The sequence below is a fragment of the Ostrinia furnacalis genome, unplaced genomic scaffold (assembly GCF_004193835.3).
Source record: "Ostrinia furnacalis isolate ACB-3 unplaced genomic scaffold, ASM419383v2 OfSCF7580, whole genome shotgun sequence".
In the NCBI taxonomy this organism is placed as follows: Eukaryota; Metazoa; Arthropoda; class Insecta; order Lepidoptera; family Crambidae; genus Ostrinia; species Ostrinia furnacalis.
The window spans coordinates 249875-276772 of record NW_021137819.1 but is presented as its reverse complement, the minus strand read 5'-3'; the positions used below and the strand labels follow the sequence as shown (position 1 = coordinate 276772).

At 34.5% G+C, this 26898-nt stretch overlaps 1 protein-coding gene across 1 annotated transcript in view; it reads left to right on the top strand.

The window, feature by feature from the left end:
* Nucleotides 1-2678: 2678 nt before the first annotated feature.
* The window catches only part of NGR-A33 (neuropeptide receptor A33), a 67090-nt gene continuing 42870 nt past the window's right edge, over nt 2679-26898 (top strand). Inside the window, exons 1-4 of the mRNA XM_028321789.1 lie at nt 2679-2697; nt 7820-8122; nt 8957-9030; nt 20090-20303. Coding sequence (XP_028177590.1) covers nt 7974-8122; nt 8957-9030; nt 20090-20303 — 437 coding nt within the window. The 5' untranslated portion in view covers nt 2679-2697; nt 7820-7973. The remainder of the gene's footprint in view (nt 2698-7819; nt 8123-8956; nt 9031-20089; nt 20304-26898) is intronic.

Sequence of the window (26898 nt, the reverse complement as noted above, 5' to 3'; positions counted from 1 at the left end):
TTCAAGATTTAAATTTAATGAAGCCGTATGAAACAGCTAAGTAACTTAATACTTAGATGAGTATACCATTACAACCTTTTGTCTTGGGTTCAAAATAAAATATCTTTCATCTGAAAAAGAAAACAACAAGAAGGCAACAGTCTTTTCATCTTCCTTTAATAAATGTAAATTGAGACGTAGATCAGTGAAGGCCTTTCGATTGATCCTAGATAAGCAATCATTCTTAGAAGAAAGTTTAATAATGCTGTAACGTTGGAGAAAGTCGTTGGCAATGCAAATTCGTGATGTAGGTTTAAGATTAATAAACGTTGCTGCTCAAAACTTATAGGTAATCCCAACTATATAATATATCCCAACTAATATTATAAATGCGAAAGTAACTCTGTCTGTCTGTCTGTCTGTCTGTCTGTCTGTCTGTCTGTCTGTTACGCTTTCCCGCTTAAACCTCGCAACCGATTTTGATGAAATTTGGCATAGAGATAGTTTGAGTCCCGGGAAAGAACATAGGATAGTTTTTATCCCGGTTTTTGAAACAGGGACGCGCGCGATAAAGTTTTTCTGTGACAGACAAAATTCCACGCGGGCGAAGCCGCGGGCGGAAAGTTAATTAATAATTATGGTTAATTCCTTTACGATTTGGTAAAGGTCGCGTGAAGAACTTGAATACGGGCAGCGCAGGAGCGGTCGTTATGGAAATCCTTGGGGGAGGCCTTTGTCCAGCAGTGGACGTCATTCGGCTGAAACGAACGAACGAATTCCTTTACCAATTTATTTTATTCTGTTTATGTGATTCTGATTGGTGGACCGACGACATCGTAAAGGTAGCAGGGAAGCGCTGGACGCAGGCCGCTACCAATCGATCAACATGGAAAGCATTGGGGGAGGCCTATGTTCAGCAGTGGACGTCCTGTGGCTGAAATGATGATGATGATGATGATGATTCTGACTATTTTATTATCAAAATCACAATCAGAAATAAGAGCTTCATTTTATCTATACTTATAATAAATCTGTAGAGAGGTCAATTCTGTACATGAAATATATTTTCAAAATAACTATCAGGGGGTGATCATTAGTGATCGATACTGATGCCAAAAATGCAATCAGTAAAATTTTTGTCTGTCTGTCTGTATGTTCCTTATAGAAACAAAAACTACTGGACGGATTTTAACGAAACTTGGTACAATTATTCTTCATACTCCTGGGCAGGTTATAGTATACTTAGGAATTCTCACGGGAACAGGAATTAGCGGGAAAATCCTTTTGTATGAAAAATCAAAACCGCATAAGTTAGACACTTGAAATTTGGCATGTAGGTACCCTAGTAAACTTAAAGCTTAGTTACAACAAGGAATTCCAGAAATTTCCACGGGAACGGGAATTAGCGGGAAAATCCTTTTGTATGAAAAATCTAAAACGCTTAAGTTAGACGCTTGAAATTTGACATGTAGGTACCTTAGTAAACTTAAAGCTTAGTTACAACAAGGAAATCGCGAAATTCCCACGGGAACGGGAATTAGCGGGAAAATCCTTTTGTATGAAAAATCTAAACCGCTTAAGTTAGACACTTGAAATTTGGCATGCAGGTACCTTAGTAAACTTAAAGCTTAGTTACAACAGGATATTGCAAAATTCTCACGGGAACGGGAGTTAGCGGGAAAAAACATTTGTACCTATAAAAAAATCTAAACCGCGTAAGATAGATAAAGGGGGTAAAACGGGATCCACGCGTACGAAGTCGCGGGCGGCCGCTAGTGTAAAATAAAACGTTTAAAAACGCTCATGTTTCCACAGAATACACGAATTAATATAGTTGCGCTTTGTTGTGGTAAGTACAAGTCTGAAAGCTACAACTGAAATTGCATACGACAAGTTTTAGCACGGGAGCTTTGTAACTCTTTTCAACCAACTGTTATACCTATTCATAAATATTGCATTTTAGAATGTTAAATAAACGAATAGGAACTTAAACTATTTTCATTTTTGATTTGGTTAATTTGATATAAGCAACATGAATAAAGCTACCTACTGTACTTACCTACTGCACATAATGCCACTACCATACTTGATGTAATTTTGTGTCATAGGTAGGTAACTACTGCAATGCATGTTTTGAAAAATACTGCACTTAGTCATTACTTATGTATCTAAAATGAATTAAAAAGTAGGTACAAAAGTCTTCAATACGAATGTATGCACAAGAAAAATAGACGGGTCGCAAAATCTAGCTAAAGACAAACTTGTCCTTCATCTGCAATATACTAAGTTCGTTTAGGTCATCAACACTCTTCAATACTATCAAATAGTTATGCACATCACAGCCCTTACTACGAATGCTTTCAACAGCCTAGGAAGAGCACATTAAGGGTGGCACCCTCGCGTCAGTCGTGTTCTAACCGCGACTCGGTGAGGTCGCTCGTTTGGCTCCCCAAATCATTGAAGTTTATAAATAAAACTTTAAATAATTACTGTAATACCATTGTCATTAATCGGATTGGAAAACTAAGGTTGAGTGTCGTGAATTTTTATTAATGTTAAAAAAGTTTGGACGTGTTCCGAAAAGTTTGTGCGGTGTTGTTAAAAACTACAGTGAATTTTATTAATTCAGATTTTGTTCAAAAGTTTTTTATTCATTTCGTGTTCATTTAAAAAGTGTTTGTTTTATTCACCATCTTTATTTCGTCAATAAGATGTCAGGTAAAAGTTGTGAATAAAAAGTTACAAAAAGTTGGTAAGAGTGACATAATCCGGTGGCACCAAAGTTGTTTATGTTTTTTCCTGAAAATTTTCCTTTTCAACTGCCATCAGAAATATGACAGGTCATTAATTGTTTACGACTTGGGATCTTTGGGATATTTTTGACCTGTGAAAATAATTGTAATTCGAATGAAAGTTTGTATTTTTAATTGTAATTAACGGAGTGAACTCTTAATTGTTGCATTAATGCCTATTTTCTATGACTTTTTAGCTTTCTAATTATATTTAAAACAAAAGTTTTACCTACAAGAAACCTCGAAAATTCAGAGTGTTTGTTATCGCTTAGTAGCTACTAAGCAATTGTAAGAATACGATGATGAGTATAAACGGCTCTTCCTATTGAGAAAGAGTATTTTATTGCTCGACTATTTCCTTCCCACAAATAGACACAATAGGAAAATCTATTGTCATGCATCATATTTGATTCACTGAACGGGTAATATGGTCCACGGTTTCTTATGAAGGGAAAAAATCCTATTTTATACAGCGTGTTCTTGAAGATAAGCTTTAACTTTTCCAAATGCTTCACACGTTTACGATACAAATCTTACAAAATGAAGTAGTGTATTTATTGTAAAGGTTACTTTTAAAGTTAATTTATTATTTTTTATAATATTTTTTTTTAATATATTTTATAATCGAAATAAATTAATTACCAATGGATTGATTTTATTGCTGTAATATTACACTACAGAACTTTATAAACATGTTTAGTAAGCTATAATAAAAGCATTTTGCGCAACATTTTCAGGAACGCTATGTATGCATTATGATGCACATAATAATTAGTCTCAGTTTTTGTTATATCCCGAATTAGTTCACATTAGGATTTAATTAAACAAGAAATGGATTGAGGTCAGCCAGTAGAATTCTAATCAGAGCGCACCGCCAAACCCGACGTGAATAAAAGGGAAAACGGTCCATTTGAACGTTTCTCTTTCCGTGGTTCTCAACGTTTTCTTTCAGTACGTCTAGCACGAACAACTCTCGTCTTCGAGTCGTTTGCGTATTCGACAAAATTCGATATCCAAGTTCGCTACCTTCGAATTCAACGATAACAATATTGTCAAAATTTGTTTCGTGCTATCAATTATCATACTAAATTCACTTTACGTTCTTACAGGCGTTGTTTAAGTTTTCGTACTAAATCTTTGATGGCGATTCGAATTCGCAAACGATTTGAAGGTTTTCGTGATAAAGGTACAGATGTCGGCACGTCCATGTAAACACGTAGATCTTATGCAGTTGTAATAGAAGCTAATTTGCAGCAAAAATGGGTTGTAGGATGTGCTGTCTTGTACCTAGAGCCTTTCAGAGCATTCACATAAAGATAAAGTTTTATACAATCGGGTGTTCCACTAGCCTTATTGGTGTAATGTTCAACGGATAAGAAAGTTTACTTATTGAAGAAGCCTTATGTAGTGTAGTTTAGTGGAACAATAAACTTCTTAGTGTAGAAACTAGACTTCAGAGCCAAGGATTCGGTCATATGCTTTACAAAGCTTTCCTGTGAATATGAGCTAGGTATCTAATTCAATCATATAAAAGCAGTAGTATTCTCACCTTCTCACATGCCTTGAAAATAATAAGACTAAGAAAAGTAGTGCTTACTAACTAAACTTTAAGTTATTGCCTACACAATAGGTGACTTGGTGAAGAGTTGAAAATAAAATCAGTATTAACTCGGTGAACATTTATTATGTTTATTGCAGGTACGAGTGGTTTTCTTATTTTTTATTTGGTTAGAATCTATTGTGTTATTCTTTCATATTTTCCGTTTTCCTTTTTATATCCTATCCTATTTTTAATTGGTCAATTAACTATTAAAGAACTTAAAATAACGTTTAACGATAAGAAGTACGTTTGACTGACGATTTAACTAGTCATTACTAGTCTAACTTATACACTTAGTAGCTAGAAGGTTCCATCTGCATATCGAGCGCGAACTTATCTCATACCGTCATAGAATTTGAAACTTGATGGCATTCATATTAACGCGCATAGGAAACTTTACATGACATACTGCGATTTAGAACAGGTTAATACGTAATACCTTCATAATGTTATATATTTTGCCATAATAATGTCGTAAACTTATTGTTTTAATGAAAATAAACAAGACTTTTAAATGTTTATTTAAGTTATCAATCTTTTTTTTTAACCACAACGAGGAAGCTCTTGGCCTGTATCTCACCTGTATTACGTGAGCTACTTACATGAGAAGCTGATCTACATAAATCAATCAGTGCTGACGTCAACATAAAATTGTACATTATGTCTGTATCTCACACAATTAGAAAAGTAAGAGTGTATCATGCATACGAGTATGTACATACTTGTAAGTATTTGGTTTGATTTATAATTTTGATTTGTACGTACCTACCTACAGACTGGTTAAATACTGAAGCATGATCTTATGACGTGAGATCATGACGTGTAAAAGGTTGTATACCACATTGTGGTAAAAGTATGGAAAAAGTAGCTACTCGTATTTTACACCAAAAATGTGTAGTCTGGTTTACTATAGAAAGAAATAGCCTAGTCATATGAAATTGGCTCATAATTGTTGCTCTTCACATGAAAGGCAGTACCCTAAACGAGCTATCAATAACTCTTTGTAAAAGTATTTACTCTGATTGCGATTCGCTATGAAAACGCTTTGAATGTATTTCGGTGGATGGACTTTTATGACGTCATAACATGAAATAATACGATGCCAAATCCGGCTCTTATATAGATTGGGATATTCGTATCACGTGGCAATTACACCGGTTTGGTCGCTTTGTTGACTAGGTGAATATTGGAGACATATTATACCCAGTTGAATACAAACACTTGAATACAAATAAACCGTAACATGAAAAAAAATTTAATTGAAAATTTGGTGTTTGTGTCGCACAATGTAACTGTTTGTATAAAAGTTATTATACAGAAGTACTAACTGTAAAAAGCGCTCGCTCTAACAAGGAAATTAACACAGAAAAACAGAAAAAGAAAAAAAAATAGAATGAACGGAACAGTTGAAATATTTATTTCAGTTGTTTTATGATTGAAAAAGATTATGAATAGGTAGCTTTTAAGTTAGTTTACAAAATCTGTTAGGAAAAAACTAAATATTTTTACTACGAGAGCAGAAAGATTTCAAACTATACTTAACATTTTTATTTAAACGGAAAATGTTTGCTCTACCTACTATTAAATAATAATTAAAATGGGTAGTTGAATAAGGAAGTGCCTTTTACACAAAAGAAAGCGTTCGAGCAACACGGCCGCGACCCAATGTCCAATGTAGCGTGTATAGGGCTGACAGATTTCACAAAAAATGGGCCTTTATGAATGAAAAGTAAACAGGAAAGATTAGGATTCAGAGATAAGAATAAATTAATGTAATATGTGTGTAAAACGTGCATGATAATAATAAACGTACCTTTTTTCTGAAAACTAAGGCTGAGTTGCACCACCTAACTTTGACCGTAAATACGTATAACGACAACCGGTGTGTTTTGTATGGAGTTTCACAGATTTCTGACGTTCGTGAAAGTTAAAATAAGATGGTGCAACCCAGCCTAAATGTTTTTATGACTCAGGACGTAAACCTTTTTCAATTTTCAGTTCTGAAATTGCTTGGTCACTAACACAAAAAGGGAGCATCCTACAGTCAATTTATTTCACCAAAATTGTACTATTTAGATGTGTGTTATAAAAAGTCTGATTGGTAGGTATAGAAAAGAAAACCCTGTCTTGTAACAAGCCTTGTTTTTGTATTCTCATCGGCACTTTGGGACACGCGGCATCGAAATGGTTTCATTATTTCAGAATATTGTACAGATGACACGCTGAGCACTACAAGTTCTTATGTAGTTGTTTTACGTGCTATTTTCTGGCAAAAATGTATAGTATGATGTGCTGTCGACTGTACTCTAAGAGGCGACGCAATCCCTACTTCAGTTTCATACACACCCTGATCCGGGATATTCCCGCCTTTCACTTATAGTAGAATTTGGAACTGTATTGTTTTATTTATGAGACTTACAGCCTGTTCTTGTATTCCATCGTTATACAATAACATGGTAAGAGCATTTTATTAAATTTCGTGACAGGGATGAATTCCTCTATTGTTTATGAATCCTTTTTTAGGATGAATGCACAATAGATGAAAGTAAACAAATATTGCTGGTTGGTTTTGAGTGCACCTACGTTACTTGTTTCAATTGAAAAGTACCTACATTGCTCAATCCAACCGGTTACGTAGTTTGTCTTCGACAAAATATTCTGAGAAAATACGTTTGCTTTGAAAATAGGTTTCGCTAGTATTGCCAACTTAAAATTTGAATTTATGAGAGTACATTTTGTAGTTCCAATTTTCAAGTCGATATGCAGCAGGTAATAGTTTGTTTTGAAAATATCGCGATATAAATCTCAACAACTCAACAACCAAATACTTTTTCAAGATAAATAAATAAATAAAGAGACCTAGAAGTAAATTGAAAGTGGGTAAGTAGAAAGGTACTGATAAAATCTGCGTTAATAAATTTCCTTTTTATCTGGGGTGTCACTAGGCACCAACCTACGCCCTCTTCTTTATAATGTAAATTCTTCTTTCTTATCAGGTTTTTTACATTTCAGTTGGTTAGTATTGGCGAATATATGAATACTTACAAAGTTCTAAATAGATAAAAGCGTGAAATATGACTAACGCATACGTTATTAGATTTTGGCGAGGAACTAGGTATGAATACTAGGAATATTTTATTACATCGGGCTCTCAAAGGGAAATTGGCATCAAATATAAGCTACATAGTTTTTCTGGCGGCCTTTGAAACAATATGACAAAAACATTGTGTTTTATTATTTTTGTAGGTTCTATGACTCGTAAAAATATCAAATGTTGTGAAAGAATATAAAAATGTTATCTGACAAACTTTATCATTAAAATGTTGATGTTGAGCTGAGTTCTATCATAAGTTTCTCTTTGAATTTCTAATATTAGCTAGTTGTCAAAATATTTTCAAAGTTAGCGTTTCGATTTGAATTATCATTATTTATTTTTCCATAATAATAGGTCCACTATCAGATGGCGTCGCCGGCGATACTAATAATCACGGTGTCAACGTAAATGTGATGTAGTGATGTGAATAGTACTCGTACTTCAGTGCAAAATACCTAATTGAATGATAATCCAAAAACAATGTGACAATGTTACGAATAAAGAGTGAATGAACGTTGCCATGGACTCCGAACTGGACATCCAGAACTTCTTCAACTGCACCCAGCAGATCCTGGGCCAGGAGAAGTGGTCGCACCTGAACGTCACGCAGCTGTTAGACCTGCTGCCGAACCAGCTCGTCGAGGATATTGAACTCAAGTAAGTTGAACTGAACTTTATTATTAGTTTAGCTTGCGTAGCGACGCCTTTTGTGAGAATTATTATTAAGCCGTTTGCGTATAATACTCGTGTGTATAAAACTTAGTTAGTTGGGATTTTGAAGTAAAGTAGAAAATTTCATACCGGTAATCCTACTTGTACCTACTCATATTTATTATAATCATAGCTGTAGTAATGTGACTAAATGACAATTATTTTCACAAAATTGAAATTAAGTCAGTACTCTCAACCAGTCAGTCAGGGTAAAAGTCTGACTTTCTCTACATAGTTTTCTAAAACTTTAACGTCAACTCAGAATCAGGCATGTCTAAACTAAAACCTAGAGAAAAGTCAGACTTTGAAGAGTCAGAGTCTGACTTTCATCTAGGTAGGTAGTTTTCTATAAACCTTGAGCTATCGTACTCTAGATTGCCCCTTTTCCGTCCTCAGGTATCCATTGGTTGAAGATTCTGGTCCACTTTTTTTCTTCTCTCAGGCACAAATTTAGTCGCATATTTCATTGGTTATTATTATTAAAGTGAGCACATGGATTTATTTCGATACATTACTTACCAAATAAATTATCTTCCCCAACTGTACTGCAAACTTTTTGCCCTTCTAAGCAGCTTGCCACATAAGTATTTTAAGTACCTCAATCTCAGGTCTCGAAGTTCTATCAGCCCCTCTCGAAAAGTAGCTATAACTTGTAACCTTTTAAGTCCTTGGACTTACAGGGTCTAATTTATGCTCTCAAGTGCTGGTGACTTCACGTCAAGCTAAAAATTTAGCCTCTTTGTAGTGGTATAGGTCTTATTAACTCATTCATTGCCTGAGGTCCATACCTCAGGACGTTTCGTCAAACGCGCAGCGAGACATCAGATCTTCTTCAGATTTATATGCTCTGTCATGTAATATGTGTCAATTTCTCCCCTCTTGTGCCGCTCTCCCAAACCGATTGAGTTAAAACCTACAATAAATTCTGTTTAGAATAAAAATGTAGCCTGATGTGTTGTAGATTGTAGTACCTATTTATATGTTAAGTAAGTTACCGCGTAGGTAGTAGTACTACAATATTTATGAAGCTTGCTACACTGGTAAACAGCAAGGGATTCCTTTCTGGGTAATTAACATATCAATAGACAGACGCTGGATGAGACTTAATTGCCTATCTAACGCTGAGCACGAGCAACCTTGGGTAATTCTATACACGTTTGAGGGCTTCACAAATTGACTGTGAATGAACATATTCACAGACCTTTGTGAAGATATTAAGATACATGGGTATCAATACTTTGGGCAATTAATATGGTATACGGAAATGTAGTTAAGACCGAACTCGTTAAATTACAATTTTGAACAAAGTTCATTCACGCAAAATATTTTATTATGATATTTTTTAGTCATTAATTTATTGTTTGTTCAGAAATTAATATTGTTGAAGTGACATTGATAATAATTAATACAATTATTTTAACGTAAGTTATCCTGCTTTCGCCTCCGAGATTTATTTTACCGTGTAGTACCCCTGTACGACAAGCCAATCCGCACACAATATTCAGCGTAGTAGTAGTAAAAAACAAAAGAGCGGGCAACCCCACCCCTACCACGCTGTGGGCTCGGTGTCCGAGCGGTCTCATTCCTTTGTGCGCACGCGCAACGACCGCACNTGATAACTATACTAGATGAAGAATGAAAAATGAAGTGAATGAATGAAAAACCTACTGCTGAATGGATTACTGAATTTATTATAGGCAAATCATTGGCATTCCGTCACACTGAAATCCATCCCCTTATCGTCTTCAAGCCAATGGAATAAGTACCTATTACAGATAATGATAAATTGGGTCGGGTACTGGAGTAAATTATGATTCACCTGATGCGGTTTAGATTGTCTTTAGCTCGATGAAAATGATGTGGGTTAAGACTTTAATATTGACACTGATTTGTGGGTTCCAGGCGTGGGAAATGTTTGAATACGAAAATGTATTAAAATTAAGTATATTCTGTACCTTTAATGAATGTCAAACAAACCTTGCGGCGGCTCTGGCTGCTTTTGTTTAGGTTTATTTCAATATTTATTTTTACGCATGTTAATTATTTTTGGGATTAAAATAAAGCCTATTAGAATTAGCTATCTCTAAAACTAATCATTTTTATTGCAAAGACTTTTCCATTGTGGGTAAAAAAATTACAAGAGAAAAGATAAATATTATAAAGATAATCTCTGAACTAGAGCGCTTAACTAGAGAAAATGAGCATAATCGTTTAATCCCATGGTAACAGTGTTTAAATTCGCTACTCTTTATAAGTAGGGTATGTAATATACATACAAAATAGCACATATAATAACCTCTTTATGCAAACTTTATGCACTTCATAGTTAAGGCTGGGTTGCACCATCTTACTTTCACTGTAACAACCGTCAAAAATCTTTCAAATTCTATACAATAAATACCAGTTATCGTTATAGTTACGGTCAAAGTTTGGTTGTGCAACTCAGCCTAAATGCAGAGACTCTAGCTTATCTATTAAGTATACTACAACTTTTTTTAACATTCTCGTTTAACTGGCAAAAGGTCACCAGTAATCAGCAATCTTTAATTGTTATATGCAGATAACTGTCCGAACATAAAGACCCGATGAAACGAGTCTAATTGTTTCTAATTACTGTTGTTTGTTTACCCGCCACTTGAAGATTGACGGCGGTAATCAGAGCTGAAAAGGCTACAACCGGACGCCGGTAGCAACCTTAATGAGCCCACGAAGACTATTAAAACTTTTCCCACTTTGACTTCGATTAAACCATTAGGTCATTGATTTTAACATAGAAACACAGTTTAAGTAAAAATATGTTGTTACGGAAAATTTTTTTTTAATAGTAAGTAGAATGAAAGTCACTGACTATGTTTACAGTACAGAAATCTTACATACAGTTTTAAGGGCTACCTAGTCTTTTGGCTCGTTGCCTTTTATTTGACACTAGCTGACCCGGCGAACTTTGTTCCGCCCTAATGGCAATAAATAAGCAGACTTTTTTTTATTTCGAACGGGATAAAAAGTATCCTATGTCCTTCTCCTGGCTCTAAACTACCTCCCTGACAATTTTCAGCTAAATCGGTTCAGCCGTTCTTGAGTTATAAGTGGAGTAACTAACACGACTTTCTTTTATATATATAGATACTTGTAAATGACATCAGCTGTTTAAAGCTAAAAGTAGCAACTAAATCAATTCGTGATTGCCGCAACTAGCAACTGAAGTAGGCTATAATCACACATTTTATATTCTGCGCACATATTTTACTGTTCCTTAATCGCCGAACTTGGCAACTTAACATTCTTTGTACATTGAGCAACTTATCTTGATCTAAATTGTGTATCATATTTCGACTTTATCAAAGTCAAAGCCCCTATTAAGTCGTTGAAAAGTTTTAAATGCTTCGAATTTTATTTACTACGTTTACATGCCTATAGAACTTTGTTCAAATTCCTGAAAATTACGCTCTAAGTTAGGTTTTGTCGACATAATATTAGGTACGTTGTTTTTCAGGGGAAATAGTAGGTAGTTAGGACATAAGTGTTTTATGCTACCTTATCAGTACCGCTAGACGAAACAATAAATACGTTGGCATAATAATAATACGTCAATGCCATCCCAATTTTATGGTAGCCCTTAAGGAGCAAAGGACGGAACCAAATGATCATCGCCTTCTATGCCCATAGCCTAAGAAACCCCAATAAACTTAATCGACTATAAAGCAGACAACCGCCACGAAAGGAGAAAATCGACCACAAATTAAACGCAAGGTGTGCGGAGAACAGAAATTTCCGTACCTACAATTTAATGATAAATTCATAAAAGGGGTAAAATTAAGCCAAAAACTCATCCAAAGTTCTATTACACAAACTTCATTAAGGAATGCCTACGCTGAATAACTTTAAAATTGTTTAGGACCATCCTAAAACGTTGGTTGCATTTCACTTTGCGTATTTCGAGTTGGATTAACGTAATTTTGTGTAACTTTTTGCTTATTTGTACTTTGTACTTTTCTTGATCTCAGAAACAAGGAAGAGCTTTTATCATGATCCGTGATGGCTGTATCTATCTCTAAATATTATTTGTAGACTACTTCGTTAAATTCGAATTAAATTCAAACTGTTATTTGCTAGAATACATATTATCACAAGCAAGTTTCAGAAACAATGTAAATACTCGTATGTTTACGAACGGAATACAAATAATTTTGTAGAGAAACAAATGTCTTAAAAATCTTTCAGGCAACTTTTACTAAGAACTGGTGTAGTTACAGTTAGATTGTACTCGTACCTTGTTATGCTAAAGGGTCTCAACGAGAAAGCAGGAAAGTCTTACCTTCGTAGCTACGAGGATAGAAAGATGTATATTTTGACACACCTATATTTGTTTCCAGTTTGTTTTACATGCATGTAAAACATCATCATGCATCAACAAATCATGCATGATTTGGGGTTTGCACTTAGGTACCGATGGTTTGGAAGAAAAATGATCGTGTGCTCAAGAGAGTCCCCATGCTTAACCTTCAGTCTGATTGCGCCATATCAGACACCTTTATGCTCATAAGCTCTGACACCAGGATTACGACCTCAATTTACAACCAGGAAAAGCAGGCAACTGGGCAAAAACACAGGACGCTTACACATACATACATGTTTAAGAATGCTGTTCGTAACTCGTATAAATTCCATAAAATGTTACTGAACATTTCTGCAAATGCCATGAAGGCAAACAATTTTTACGAGAAGACAATAACACATGAATTCGTCTTACCATTTTAGAATGTTTAGTAGCTTTTACCGCACCCTTTTTTGCTGAGACACGATTTCCATGTAAAGTTATTTTATTCACGGAGAAAGGTAATTTTGCTTGTGGCCCTTACCTTTGTTGATTTTGATTAAAATATTTGAATTTCAGAACTGTTTGAACGGATGAGCAAAATTACTGGATCCATTCTTTCGCTGACAATTATTCAATTAACTTTGTTGACCTTCATTAAACGTGCACTAAAGTTAGTTGGTTGAAATTAATGAGTTAATAAAAATATGTGTGTTTGTGTAACAGTTAGGTCACATTGTAAGGCTGGGTTGCTTGCACCATCTTACTTTAACTTTGACAAACTTCAGATGAAGATGGTACAACCCAGCATAAGTGTACTAATTATTTTGAATTTTTAAGTTTTAATAAAAAAATCCTACACCACAAAGAGTCCAGTATAATATACTTAAATTTAATTTCATCAATAGTCCATTAAAGAGGTTAAGACTTATCATTCTCATGGCAAAATGTTAGGGAAATAATATGTGACACATTCTTTTGCTACTACCACATTTCCTTTATACACATAATACCCGTAAAGGCTCTTTCCGCAATCTGGCAAAATATAGAGGATATCCTCATTTATTGAGCTTTAAGGTCTATAATAAACTCTCCTAAAAAGAACCCTCTACCTGCGAAGGTCGAGGACACGTTTTAGTGACCAATTCAGGTTCAATGGGCGAGAGAATTAGAAAACCCACATAATCACTACATAAACTTACCCACCGTTGATTCTAGTCACATCGAAAAATAACATAACCTAAGTAAATATTTTTTGATGTCAGGTAGGCCCCTCTCTCATTGGACTGAAGATTTGGTGAAGGTCTCGGAAAGTACTACGGGCAGCACAGGACCGATCGTTGTAGAAATCCGTGGTGAGGCCTTTGTTTGTCCAGCAGTGGACGGAATTCGGTTGAAACAAACGAGTTGAAAAGTACCTAGGTATGAAAATAAACACTCAGTTCATAAACAAACTACAGGGAATCCTTAATTTTTAGAAGTTTCTTAATTTCTCGAAACAAGCAGCTGAAACTACGAGTTTGTTTACTGGGCTAGACAATCTCGGTTTTATCAGATCGCCTATAAAGTGCGTCTTCAAGGCAGAAGCGGACAGCAGCAATGGCAGTGGCCTTAACCTTTCTGCAATGTAGGTATGTGTTATAAAATGCCAATGAATCTCTAGAAAAGGGGAAACAACATTTTGTTATATCTACTCAGGGTAACAAGGTTGTAGTAGTCTGTAGTTTTTATCCCATTTAGAAGAAAAGATAACTATAAATAACATTTTGAAAACAGTGTTTAAAGACCTAATTTACTGACAGGTTTATAATATAAACTGTACATTATTGAACTATTACCTACTAACAGATATCCTAAAGGTAATTTCCGATAAAAAATGTTGTAAACACGTTATTATCGAAAACGTATTTTTATCTTTTTCTTCACGAAAACAACCTAATCATTTCGGTTTCGGGCTCGTGGTCTGAATTTACTACACAATATGCCTAAACAGTCTCATTCTCCGAAATAAGTGGCCTCTCAGCGGAAACATTCACTTGTCATGCCATATTCACAAATTGGTTTTATTACATTCAAGTTTGACAGAAATTGAATAGCCAATTTACTATACGAGTCTGAAAGTATGCGCCACAGATTGGCTCTAATATTTTTCGCAATATCACTTCTAGGAGCGTACTCCTTATTAATTTCGATAACATTTGTATTCAATACAACGCGGGTTGGCGTTGAATATTGGACGTTGGACATAAGTGTGCCCAAAGTCTGTCCAAGATCGATAACTTCCAAGACATTTGGCTCTGAGACTAAATGTTGGTGCAAGTTTGATTAATTTGTGGACGTTGATCATATCAAATGATTATGAGCTTTATTGCATTGAAGCAATATGATCAATTTGTTATTTTCAAAAATCAAAATCAAATCAAAATCAAAATTATCTTTATTTGTTTAGACTAATTAAATTAGTTCTTGCAAATCGTCAAATGCTCTTAAGGAGCCTATACATGTCTCATTCTTTTTTTGCCCTACCAGCGCTTCGAGACAAACATTTGGCAAGTGCTGAGAAGAAGCGCCGCAACAAACTCAGTCACCACTGTCTGCCGGTTTAAAAATAAAAATAAAAAAGTAGGAAGTTACATACATTCAGAAGCAAGTTACTTACCACGCGCTCCCGTTGATAGAAGGTGGCCTTTAAGACGCCCATCTAGCACGAGACCGCGTGGCAGTTTTGAATAGCTTTTTGCGCGCAAGTTTTGTAAGAAATTGCAACAAAATATTGCGCTATTTTTTTATTGCGCTGATACTGCTCCATACTGATGTCTGGAGCCTATAATGGATGGTATTGTTTGTTTGCACATACAATGTCACTATTTTGTTGCAATTTCTTACAAAACTTGCGTGCAAAAAGCAAATCTAGTATGAAAATCATCAAACTTCTAATGCTCGTAACTCAGTTCAGACTGAGTTTAGAGGTATACATGTCATAGTAAGTTTGGTTTATTACACTATTTTGTAATCAAAAAACAAGGTTTGGTCGATGGCCGCGCGAAAAAAAAAAGACGCCAATTTCCGGCATTGTCTTTTAGATTTGATGCAACCCTACATCAATGCACGTTAAAATAAAATATTTACTTTGAAGCTACGCCTAGTAATTTTTTTTTAAATCGAAATTAAATGATGCGATTTGGGTATTCTGGTGAAATTACTAAAAAAGTTAATTTAAAAGTAGCCGCCTGGCATGGAACGTGTTATGGGGGCTGAAAATATAGGAAATGACCCATTCTATCCGCCAAATTATTTTGGCACACGATGCGCCAAACACCCTGTATATTGTGTCTAGTGTCTCGGCAGCGGCAGTCAATGACTTAAAACTAAGTTGACTTAATCATTTTTATCGATAGTGGCTGAATTGTTGCCACCATATTTTGAACTTTATTGACATAACATAAACCTGGTTCAAAACCAATGAAATATATTGTTCTCTATACTGGTTAAAGGGTTAAAGCTTTATAAATGCTGGATGTACCTTATCTTTGTTAGCTCCTTTGCAAAGGATCCTACATCAAACAAATGGATTGTAAAGAGAGACTACCAGGTATAGCACTTAACTAAGTACAAGTATGTTCTCGCGGTAGTGTAGTACTTCAGACATGTCTGCCGTGACAGCTCTGTTCACAGAACCGCTTCCTTGATACAGGGACCTGTTTATTAAGTGCTATACCTGTAATTCTGTACATTATAACTTTGCTAAGGCTAATTATTTAAGGATAAGTAAGGACTAAGAATGTTTATTAGGTTGGAAACTGGAGAGCATTGACATTACAAAGATTTACGGCTAGGACACTTTCTTACAGAATTTTAGTATCTATATATATGTTACAGGAAATGTATGAAATCCGTCATTGTATACAATTCCTAGGAATTGTGTATAAGTCCTAAAATCACCCGGAAATGTGTGATGTAAATTATATTAGACACATTTCCTAGGAAAATTACACATTTCCTAAACAGCAATCGGAAATGTAATTAAGATATTTTTTTTACACAAAATTATTTTTATTACGCCACTTTTTGTTCTCCGAAACTTAAATGGCGCTACCGCGCCGCGGCAGCTGTGTATGTGTACGGTCGCAAGTATAACCTAACCTAACCGAGACTTTGTTATCCAGCTACAGGAGTACTAAAACCTTCATGTCAATAATAGTTTAATAAAAGAGATGTTAAAATTAGGGATTTCCAATACTTCAGCGTAATATGCGTGATGCCGAAAGAAAGGTATGCCAATAAATTTTAGGCAAATATTTTTTTCGACCAAAGTATAATAGTGCGAAAACAACTGTCAACTGTAAACAATAATAATTGTGAGTTAAAAGTACCTATCGGCCAATGTGGTTTGGCTAAATGAAATTTTAGGCGTACCGAGGGACACCCGATCACGCGACCGCGCTTGTGCCGCTTAGTTTTATACATTTCCTAATACAATATTGGAATTCTATAAAATTCCTAGGAAAAGTATACATTTCCTAGGATATGTGCGTATTAAAAAATCTCTGAAGCAATATTTTATACATTTCCTAAATAGCTTCGGAATTGTATACATTTCCTAGGAATAGTATACAATTCCTAGAATTCATACATTTCCTGTAACATATATAAAAGAAAGTCGTGTTAGTTACTTCGCTTATAACTCAAGAACGGCTGAACCGATTTAGCTAAAAATTGTCAGGGAGGTAGTTTAGAGCCAGGAGAAGGACATAGGATACTTTTTATCCCGTTCGAAATTAAAAAAAAAAGTCTGCTTATTTATTGCCATTAAGGCGGAACAAAGTTCGCCGGGTCAGCTAGTTGTAAATAGTTAGTAGTTTTAAGGGTTACAAGGAAAACCTAAACCTTTATAAGACCTCTCCTCAAGAGTTTATTCTAAGAAACTACTTGATGGATTAACCTGAAATTTGGTATAGAGATGTAGGTAGTTTGTTGCCCTTATTAAAGGACGCGTCATGTAATAAGATTTTTACGTACTAAGTTAATTTTGCGGGTCTACTTGAAAATAAAATTTGTTCTCTTCACTGTGGTCGCCAATAACCTTAAAATTACGAACTGTTTTTTTTTATTTTGCTCTCCTACCCAAGTTTTTAGGTTCTAAAATATGCAATTGAAGATGCCACGAAAGTAAGCACGCATTAGACACATCCAAGTGAGAGTTTAATTCTGTTACCTATACATTTTTTTATTGTTTAACATGAAAATCATAGTAAATAATTATAAATATTTATACACAAATAGTTAGGTCTTATTAGTTAATTAACTGTATAATAAATACAAAAGTGTTAGTAGAGATGCAAAGTAAAACAATTTTACGTGAATTTAAAGCTCTTGAATGCATGAAAAGTTGTTTTTCGTAGCAAATTCGTTCTTTGTTTGGACAACAAACAACTCGAGTGCTACGAATTATTTCTCTACATCATAAAGCAACAGACAAAGGTTTTGAGTAAAGTTTTTACAACAAAAAAACAGAAGTAAACAAATTAAGTGCCAACAACAAGTGCTGCAAAATACTGGTTCTGAATAAATGGTTGGAACAATGGTGTAGCTACGTACTTTTAACTCTCTGACATTGCGAGTCCTAAGAATTCGAATTGGAGATACTTGTTTAGTTATACTCATATATTTTATAAATTGCAAACAAAGTATTCCTAAGAAAAACCTGTTTAAAACAAGTCATTAGCTTTGTACTGCTTTAACTTTTTTATTCCTAGGCTTAAAATTATTCCAGTTTTTCTTAAAAGTTAATGTTTCAAATTCACGCTGCTTTACAATGATAAATTCCAGTATGCTTTTTTAACAATTTATAAAATGGCTTTATGCAAAATAACAAATGTCAACTCCGGCCCACACAAAAGTAAGAGGTTTTTTCTTTATTTATGGCATCGTTTATAGCAGTCTGTTAGAAGCAAGGCACTTAAAATCAGTCCTATTTTCAACTGTATGACGTTCATGTTACTCGTAATTCATTCATTCATTCATATTATGCATTGAAGTAGTGCTCTATAACGGCTCTATACGTATACGTATTACAAGATTAATAGTTTAGATTTATGTAATTAGTTAGTAGTTACAATATTTTTATCACGTACCTAACTAGTACCTAATACTATTTGATTGATTGATAATTTGGTACACGTTTCTAATCGAAAACATAACTTGATTAATGGAAATTGTATTCCGAAAGGCTTCATGGTTAATTTTATCTGTGTTGCGGTCCCTTGAAGGTTGTTTTACAAAATTTATGTTTTGGTTTTAATCTACTTGCCTTTACAGCCTTGATAGAATGTTTTCTCACCTCAAGTCAAAGTTGATAAGGGTCAAAGGGAACACCTTTACCGCTTTACTTTTAGTCTTAGTTTGTAGGTACTATATATTTACTTTGCAGATTAGATACCTACATTCATTATTTACTTTGCATTCCGAAATCTCGGAAAACACTAAGTTAAATTTTATATCACAACATTTAGATATTTGATTCATTTTTAGCAAAAAATACATCAGGTATTTGAAGTACCTACCTACAGTACCTACTACAATCGGCTGAATTAAACACCATGGTTTGCTTATATTTTTTTCCATCCAATTATTTTTACTAGTTGACATTGTACAATCGTTAATTGTCTGTGAAAATATACAATTTTCTTTACTCGTAAAAGCTTCCAATGCAATTATATTTACTTACCCGTAACTTCCATAATCCACCCATAAAAATTGGGGTCGTCAAAACATCGTTACCTACATAATAAAGTAAGTCAATAAAATAAAGTTCATACACCACTAAATTTTAATCACCGAAAAAAAAAATCTGGGTAATGAGTTATTGATACTGATCCCATTTGTGCAAAAAAAAGAGTAAAATAAAGTGACTCAAAATATCCTCCTAAAATTGGTAATTTATTGACACACGCGTCGCTAGCACTATTTACGTACGATAATGTAACACTTATTAAAATTCAAAATGGTCTAAGTTAGCTAAGTATGTAATAATAACACTGGAACGTGGTCGAGGCGTGAGCGAGACAGACAGATCGATGCAACGTGCGAGCGCGTACGACTATTCTAGCGAGCAGCGGAGTGACTCAGCTGTGACGCGTAAAATACGGACTAAAGAAAATTTAATAATAAAATTAACTTTATTAAAAACATTTCTTTTTCTTTTGCTTTCAATTTTTCACACGTTTCTACATAACCTGTTAAAATTTTTTCGGTGATAAAAATTTAGTGGTGTATAACACATTTTATGTTTAATTGAATTGCAAATTCTCATAATAATATTATCTAGTGGTTAAATTTTTGCTTGAATAAACTTTCTAACAAATTGAATACATTTCAAAAACGTAGTTAAATTCTGTGAATAATTCTGTAATAATTTATTTTCATACTGGTCAGCGTCTGGATTAAGAATACTTATAAAATCACTTCAGTTTTTCAAATTTCTTTTATATTTTTCACCAATTCACTTAGTGGCAGATTTATAAGCATCATGTTCTCACCTTTGCGCAGATTGAATAAGGTTTAAAACGCATTGACTCAAATTATCTTTTGTTCACCAGCTCACCGAAGGATGCGGACGGTGACCAACTGTTTCCTGGTCAACCTGGCGGTGGCCGACCTCCTAATGGCCACGCTAAATGGAGCCCCCAACTTTGTATTCCTAGTGACTGCTCACTGGCCTTTCGGGGCTGCCACGTGTACCGCCAGCAACTTCACTGCGAACCTAACTGTGTCCGCTGGAGTGTTCACCTTGGTGGCTATTACCGTTGACAGGTAAGAAAGTTTGATTTTATAGATTAGCTAAATTGTTAAGGCATAATAGGGCCCGTAAAGTTCGAGTAGGTCCCTACCTAAGTATTATTTTAGAGCTATTAATGTCTCTATGTAGTTAGAGGCGATAATTGCCATGTGATTTAGACATTGGGCCGCTATTCTGAGACAGAAGTTCCATCCCGTAGACCGCTGGATTATTGTGGTAAAGCCACAACCATTTAACTGGGTTTCATTCAGTAGTATAGTCGTATGAAAGTCCGTAGAGGAGTTAACGGGAATAATTTGTAAACCACAAATAACTAAATCATAAATTATACAAGTAGCTTTTAGAATTTCATCTATAGCCCATACCGTCTTACTAAATTATAGACAGAAATTATTATGCAGGTATGTTTGTTACATCAAAAGAACAGTAACAGTAAGATGGTAACATAAAAATTAAGAATCTGGGAAATAGCTTGACAATACAGATGTATTTCTTGATATTGATCTCTGAGGATAGATTAAGGTCTACACCGTAAATAATGAAGCCCTATTCTGGATAACGATTTATACGCATACGAAACGAAGTCACGGTCTATAACAATATATTTATGTTTATCGTAGCGAAGTAATTTAACTGTCTGGCATTTTTCGTAGCTAATAAATTTTTTTGGGTTCGTTGACTGTTGTCCTGTGGTTACCTTACTGATTAGAACAAAATTAAATTCATTGAGGAAAATGAAGTGAGATATCAAATTACAGAGATATAAGGGCTAAAATATTTATTACTTTGGAGTCAGCTGAAACCTAATCACTAAAATAAATTATGTCTAACTTTTATTTTATTATGAACATTACAGCTATAAAATCTCAACATCCGAATATGACACAGACAAAAATTAAATATAAAACATAATTCTGCCGCACAATTTATAAACGCAGTAAGTACCACTTACTGCATTTATGATTGTTTTGAATATTCTGAATCCTGACATCGCGATCTATAATAAATGGAGTCGTAAATTAGTTAGAATTACAATTTCAATCACAACTTAAAAGACACATACGAGTACCTATGTCTATTTACTTAACAACTTCACATAATTCCAACATACATACATAGGGGAGACCGGGGCTGAAAGTGCCGGGGGTAAATTGTTCCGATGCAAAATATCTCGACAACAGAAAGAATTAGATATGTGATCGTATTATTTCGTATAATGCCTATGTACAGTCGGCCACATGCGACAATTTACCCCCGGCACTTTCAACCCCGGTCTCCCCTACCTGTTGTTGTGTGGAATAAGCTTTTGAACAGGTATAACAGTTTAACTGACAGGCATAATGAAAACGGCAAATCTTCTTAAGTAACCATGATTTCACTGTAGGTACCTACTTAAATTAATCCAACCTCGGCGTTATTTGATTAAAGTAATAAAACAAAGGGATATTGTAACGGTCGAAATGGGAGATTTTACGGCCTATAAGGCTACCTGTCCCGCTTTTAACATAATATGATAATTAACAATGGCCACTTTTACATTTTTGTCCGCCCACTTAACTCTGTAAAGTGGTAAAACAATTACCTACTATAAAAATTCAATTTACAAAAGAATTTTCATCGATAATTTTATTCCCATGTTTCATGGAGGACTTTTAACAATTTATTCATAGAGTTGATTGCTGTAAGCTTTATGGTATATATTTTATGAAAACAATGTCAATAAGTAAATAACTTGTTTCATATTTATTAAACGCTATTTCCATTTTAACTGGGAACATTCTGTCATTGTTTCATCAAATGATGAAACGATAAATTTTATTAGATTTGATTGAATGAAAATGTAGCAAAATTGAATGTGAAATATTTCAAAGTGAATTTTTTTTGTAATCAGTTTATACCAAATGTTCGTACGCCTGTGTAGACATGAACAGTATTTATTGAGAGACGATGTGACATGAAAATAAAACATACCGTTTTTTTAACAAAACTTACCCCAAAACTAATAAATAGTTACGAAAACATCCCGCACGTAGGTTGCGTACAACATAAAACGGCAGCAGGTGCAACCCCTAAGGACCAGTCCCTACCCTAATAAACAAGTTTAGCTGGAACACTAACGAAACCAGTCAATGGCTTAATCTAAAATCCGGGGAATTCATAAAAATAAACAGTGGAAAGTTTTTCACGACGTCATTTTGAACATTGTCAGGTAAATATTGATTTATGATTTATTACCCACAATGTGGAGGCTCTTTTCATGCATTACACCCTAGTGATCATCAGGCTGAGGTGAAAGCGAAATCCTCAATTACAGAGGAACACACGGCTATCTTACCTCTAACTGCCGAAACACAACATTGTTGCAAGATGATGGTGTACAAAATTACGGTTAGGTTAACGTAATCGTTCATTGGGTTAGCGAGACATTTAATTAAATTAACAATGACTCAATATTTAGAACCGTTATTCATTTAGTTCTAGTTTATAATAGAGTCTATTCATGTCAAAAACAAATAAGTAACACAATATGACTGAGGGTTGGCAAATATATTATTTAAAGGTATCGTAGTCCTGAAATTCATATCTTAATCTTCATAATTTCTACGGAAAACGTAATGTCATAGGTATATTCTTATAAGATATAGTATACTTGTATCGTGGGTTAACAAATAGAAGAGTTGTACGTCATCGGATTCCTTTTTTATTTACAATCATGCAATGCAAACATCGGAAGGGTCGGATTTATTTAAACGTGGTTCTATCTGCCCGTTCAAATATTTGATCGAACTCTCAGAATAAATAATGGACTTCACCGAGTCATTGGTTACCGTGTTTACATGGACATGACAGGTTTATGGCTGGAGGTTACGGTGAATTTAATGATTTTTGTGTAGCATTATCACCATTAAAGTTTCATGATCATATCATGTTCGATGACGAGCTTCACTAAAAGCACCTTCTTGGAAAATGACCTTTATACGGCTTACGTCAGTACTATACAAACAAAGTTGTAAAAGGCAGTTATTATGAAACGTTTTATTTGTCGATCTTCACAAGTCACGAGTCCAATATTGAATAAACTTTACCTAGTTAAATTGAAGTTTGCTTTTAGTGCAATGCCTTCTTCGAATTATTTGGATTGAAGATTGGACCACCACTCAAGACGTAGGTACTTTTCATGAGTTGTCATTATCTAAAGCGAATCCTCCGCCGATTTTGAATAGATAAAGGAAACTTTGACGTCATACTTGGCAAACCCATCTTTATGGACTAACAATTTACAGATTTGGAAGCAACTTCAAATCTAATTTTACAGTTAATTGAAGTTCGTGGTTTTTTTCAAAGGGCTAAATGAAGTGTTTTAATTTAGTCAACGGACTCAACAATACAATTTAAAAATTCTAGGAAATTGCCATGCTGAGAAAGGGATATAATGTCGGTTAAAGCCAATTTTATGGCGCTAGTAAAACTTAACGCACGATTATTTGGCACTGATACTAAAGCGTAAATAACGCTTTACGACTCGATTTATTTCACTGTTTGCTGAATGATATGATCAAACAGTAAGAGTACGGCTTGCACAGTAGTCGTCATCAAACAAACTTCTTTAGCATATAATACAACTACCTACATAAATAGGTACTACAGTGTTTAGGTTTGAGTTGTTTGTATCTCACATCAAGTTTCGGGTTGAAGAACATAAAAGTTTTAAAATATATTTTCAAACTTATTAATGTCAGTCAGGCCATGGGTAAAGTGTCACTTAAGTAGGCACTAATTTTATTTAGATTTCCTTTTGTAATTAAAAGCAGCAAACGACAATTTAAATGTCTTTTCCCATCGCAGTTCTTATGAAGTGTCTGTCGTAAGCAGTTGGGACCCACTTTTCATGAATGTTAAATGAGATGGTCTGGGTAATAAATAGGTAGAATATATCCCTGAAACATAAATCTTGAAAAGGTTTTACCGAGTTGGAAATGCAAAATTTCACAATCGTTATTTATTGTTATTGTAAATTGTAACGACAGTAACATTTTTTTACACACAACGGCGAAGCTTTTTCTCGTAATGGAAAGTGATGATCAGATCGAGGGTATGGGCTATCATTACCCCAACACAACGGCCCTCAATGCTCTTAACTCTTAACATATTGGCGTCACTAATACTTAGTTCTTTAAATAACATCATTCGTATTCAATCATAACAGGAAGGTACAAAAATATTGATGGTTGTAGTAAAAGCAAACAAGTTGCTACGAATGTCAATATTTCTGAAAGTCAGCGGAGTTCCACGTGGAAATAACGTAAACACTTCCAGGTTTATTATCATTTGAATATATCGTTGACTAACAAGTCTGAAATTACTTCAGTACGGTATTACTTCAGATTTATGGTAAAACTTCCCCCTCTTTTTCTATAGGTACCTAGTACAACCGCGAACACGACACGCTTATTATAAAGTCGTGGATCAAGCTTCCCAACAGATTGTTTGAGGTTCGTACTGTGTGCGAGGAATGTAATAAGCTGTCGTATAAACTTTAGTGATGGGAATATGCAGTTCTTTCAAATAGACATTCAAATGATTGGATATCGGGGAAGCCCATTCAAATCACTTTGATGATTAACAAAAACTTTCGGCCTAAAAGCGCACAGTCAAATATTTTATCATACAAAATGTAATCAATGTGAAAGTTTGTGAAGTAATATTAATGTTTCGCATAATCTTCTGACCTGATTCAGATGAAAATATATTTTGAGACCCAGGGAAAATACCAGTTTTTGGAAATCCAATATGCGCGTTATAAAAGACCTTAAGTGACAAACTGAAATTCAGGCAGGCGAAGCCGCTGCTGAAAAGCTAGATTAATAAATGAAAATATTTTTTTGATAAAATTACTTGACATACTATAAGTCATTTTGTAAACATAGGTAATTCCAGTTTAATAATAAAATGCTAATTGTTCCATTTAAATAAATAAGATACGAGTAAAGCCCTAGATTATGGAAAATAATGAGGTTACAGCATAACTCAATGCGGCTGGATCATTTACGAACAAATCGTTTGAATAATGAGACCGTAATTTGAATAAAGGCTTTTGAGTCAACTTGTTATTCGAATAAATATCCGATATTTTCTAAAGTATGCCCCAACACTAATAAGAGGGCTTTACAGGAAGAACATTAATCGAGTATTACTTAAGATGAATTTCCAAGTTATTAAGATGATATGAATTCAAATGAGCAAACCCATCGTTTAGATTTTTATCACCTGTGATACCTGTACGTACCTGTACTAATACCTACTGTTTCGAACGCTGGTGGAGTTGAAAAGAAAGGAAAAATTAAGTGTTAGGTTTCGGATTGATTAATTTTACAAAGCTCAGGTCAATAAAAACATTGATGCAAATAAACTATAGTTGAATTACTTCAATTCCTATTTTCATTTCGTTTTAACTGACCTTTTGAAGTTAGGAATCGATTTAACAACATCATAGTCTCGATTCGACGTCCGAATTGAAATCAAACTTTCAATTACGGTACGTAAGCATTGTCCAAACTGAAACTGGATGAAATGAATCATCCACGGACATGTCCATACGGGGCTTGGTGTGAAGATTTAAGTCACACAATATGATGGATGGTGGCTACTTTAAACAAAATTTATATCCATCTAGGACGCTGCGTTATACCTAGTTGTTGCAATTTTATTCACGAAGGCGATGGAGCTTTACACGTGTGGTGGCTCGCTACTGTTCGTTTACAAAAATTTTGTCAGAAATTACACTATCGTTACGTGCATGTACACGTACACATACAAGTAAAGCTCACTCACCTTGGTACTTATACCTGAACTACTTAGAATTTACCTACCTACCTACTTAGAACTTATACCTCAACAATTTAATTTTCTTTCATGCTAGACTCGAAGTGTGGAGTGGACTGTGCTTCGAAATTAGTTAAAAGTTATATTTGGAAATTATACTAGAAATGGTCAAATTATGACTATCTTTAGTTGACTCTGTACTGCAGAAGCAGCGCGATCACTTTCATGATCGATTCATACAGTACCAGTAATGTTACATGTCCAATTATGGAGCTAGTTGCCTAACCCATGAACGTTTTACTGTCCCCCAAATACCTATTGTGGAGTATTTTTAATTTTGTAGAGATCGAGTATTTAAATTTTAACATTGCTTCTCCTATTTTTAGAGTATTTGTAGATATCGAGTATTTAAATACTAACATTGAATCTCTTTCCTGGCGGTTTAGCAAATACGGTTTTGTGGCGAATATAATTACAACAATATGAGTTACTGAATTACTTACTTTGTACGTATTATAAACCATTTTCAGCTGTATACAAAGCCGTATCGGTAAACCACAAAGCGTAAACGAGTCGCTACCCACCTACGCTACACCAACAAAATAAATACTACCTACCATTAATACTACCTACCATAAAAACCATTCTGAAAAGAAACATCATGTACTATCACATAGACAAATGTGCCACTATATACTACCTACACCTACTCAAGGCTCCGTTGCCCGTTTTTATCAGGAACTGTTTTTTTGCAGATTCCCCTTTAATCTTTACACGAACATCTCG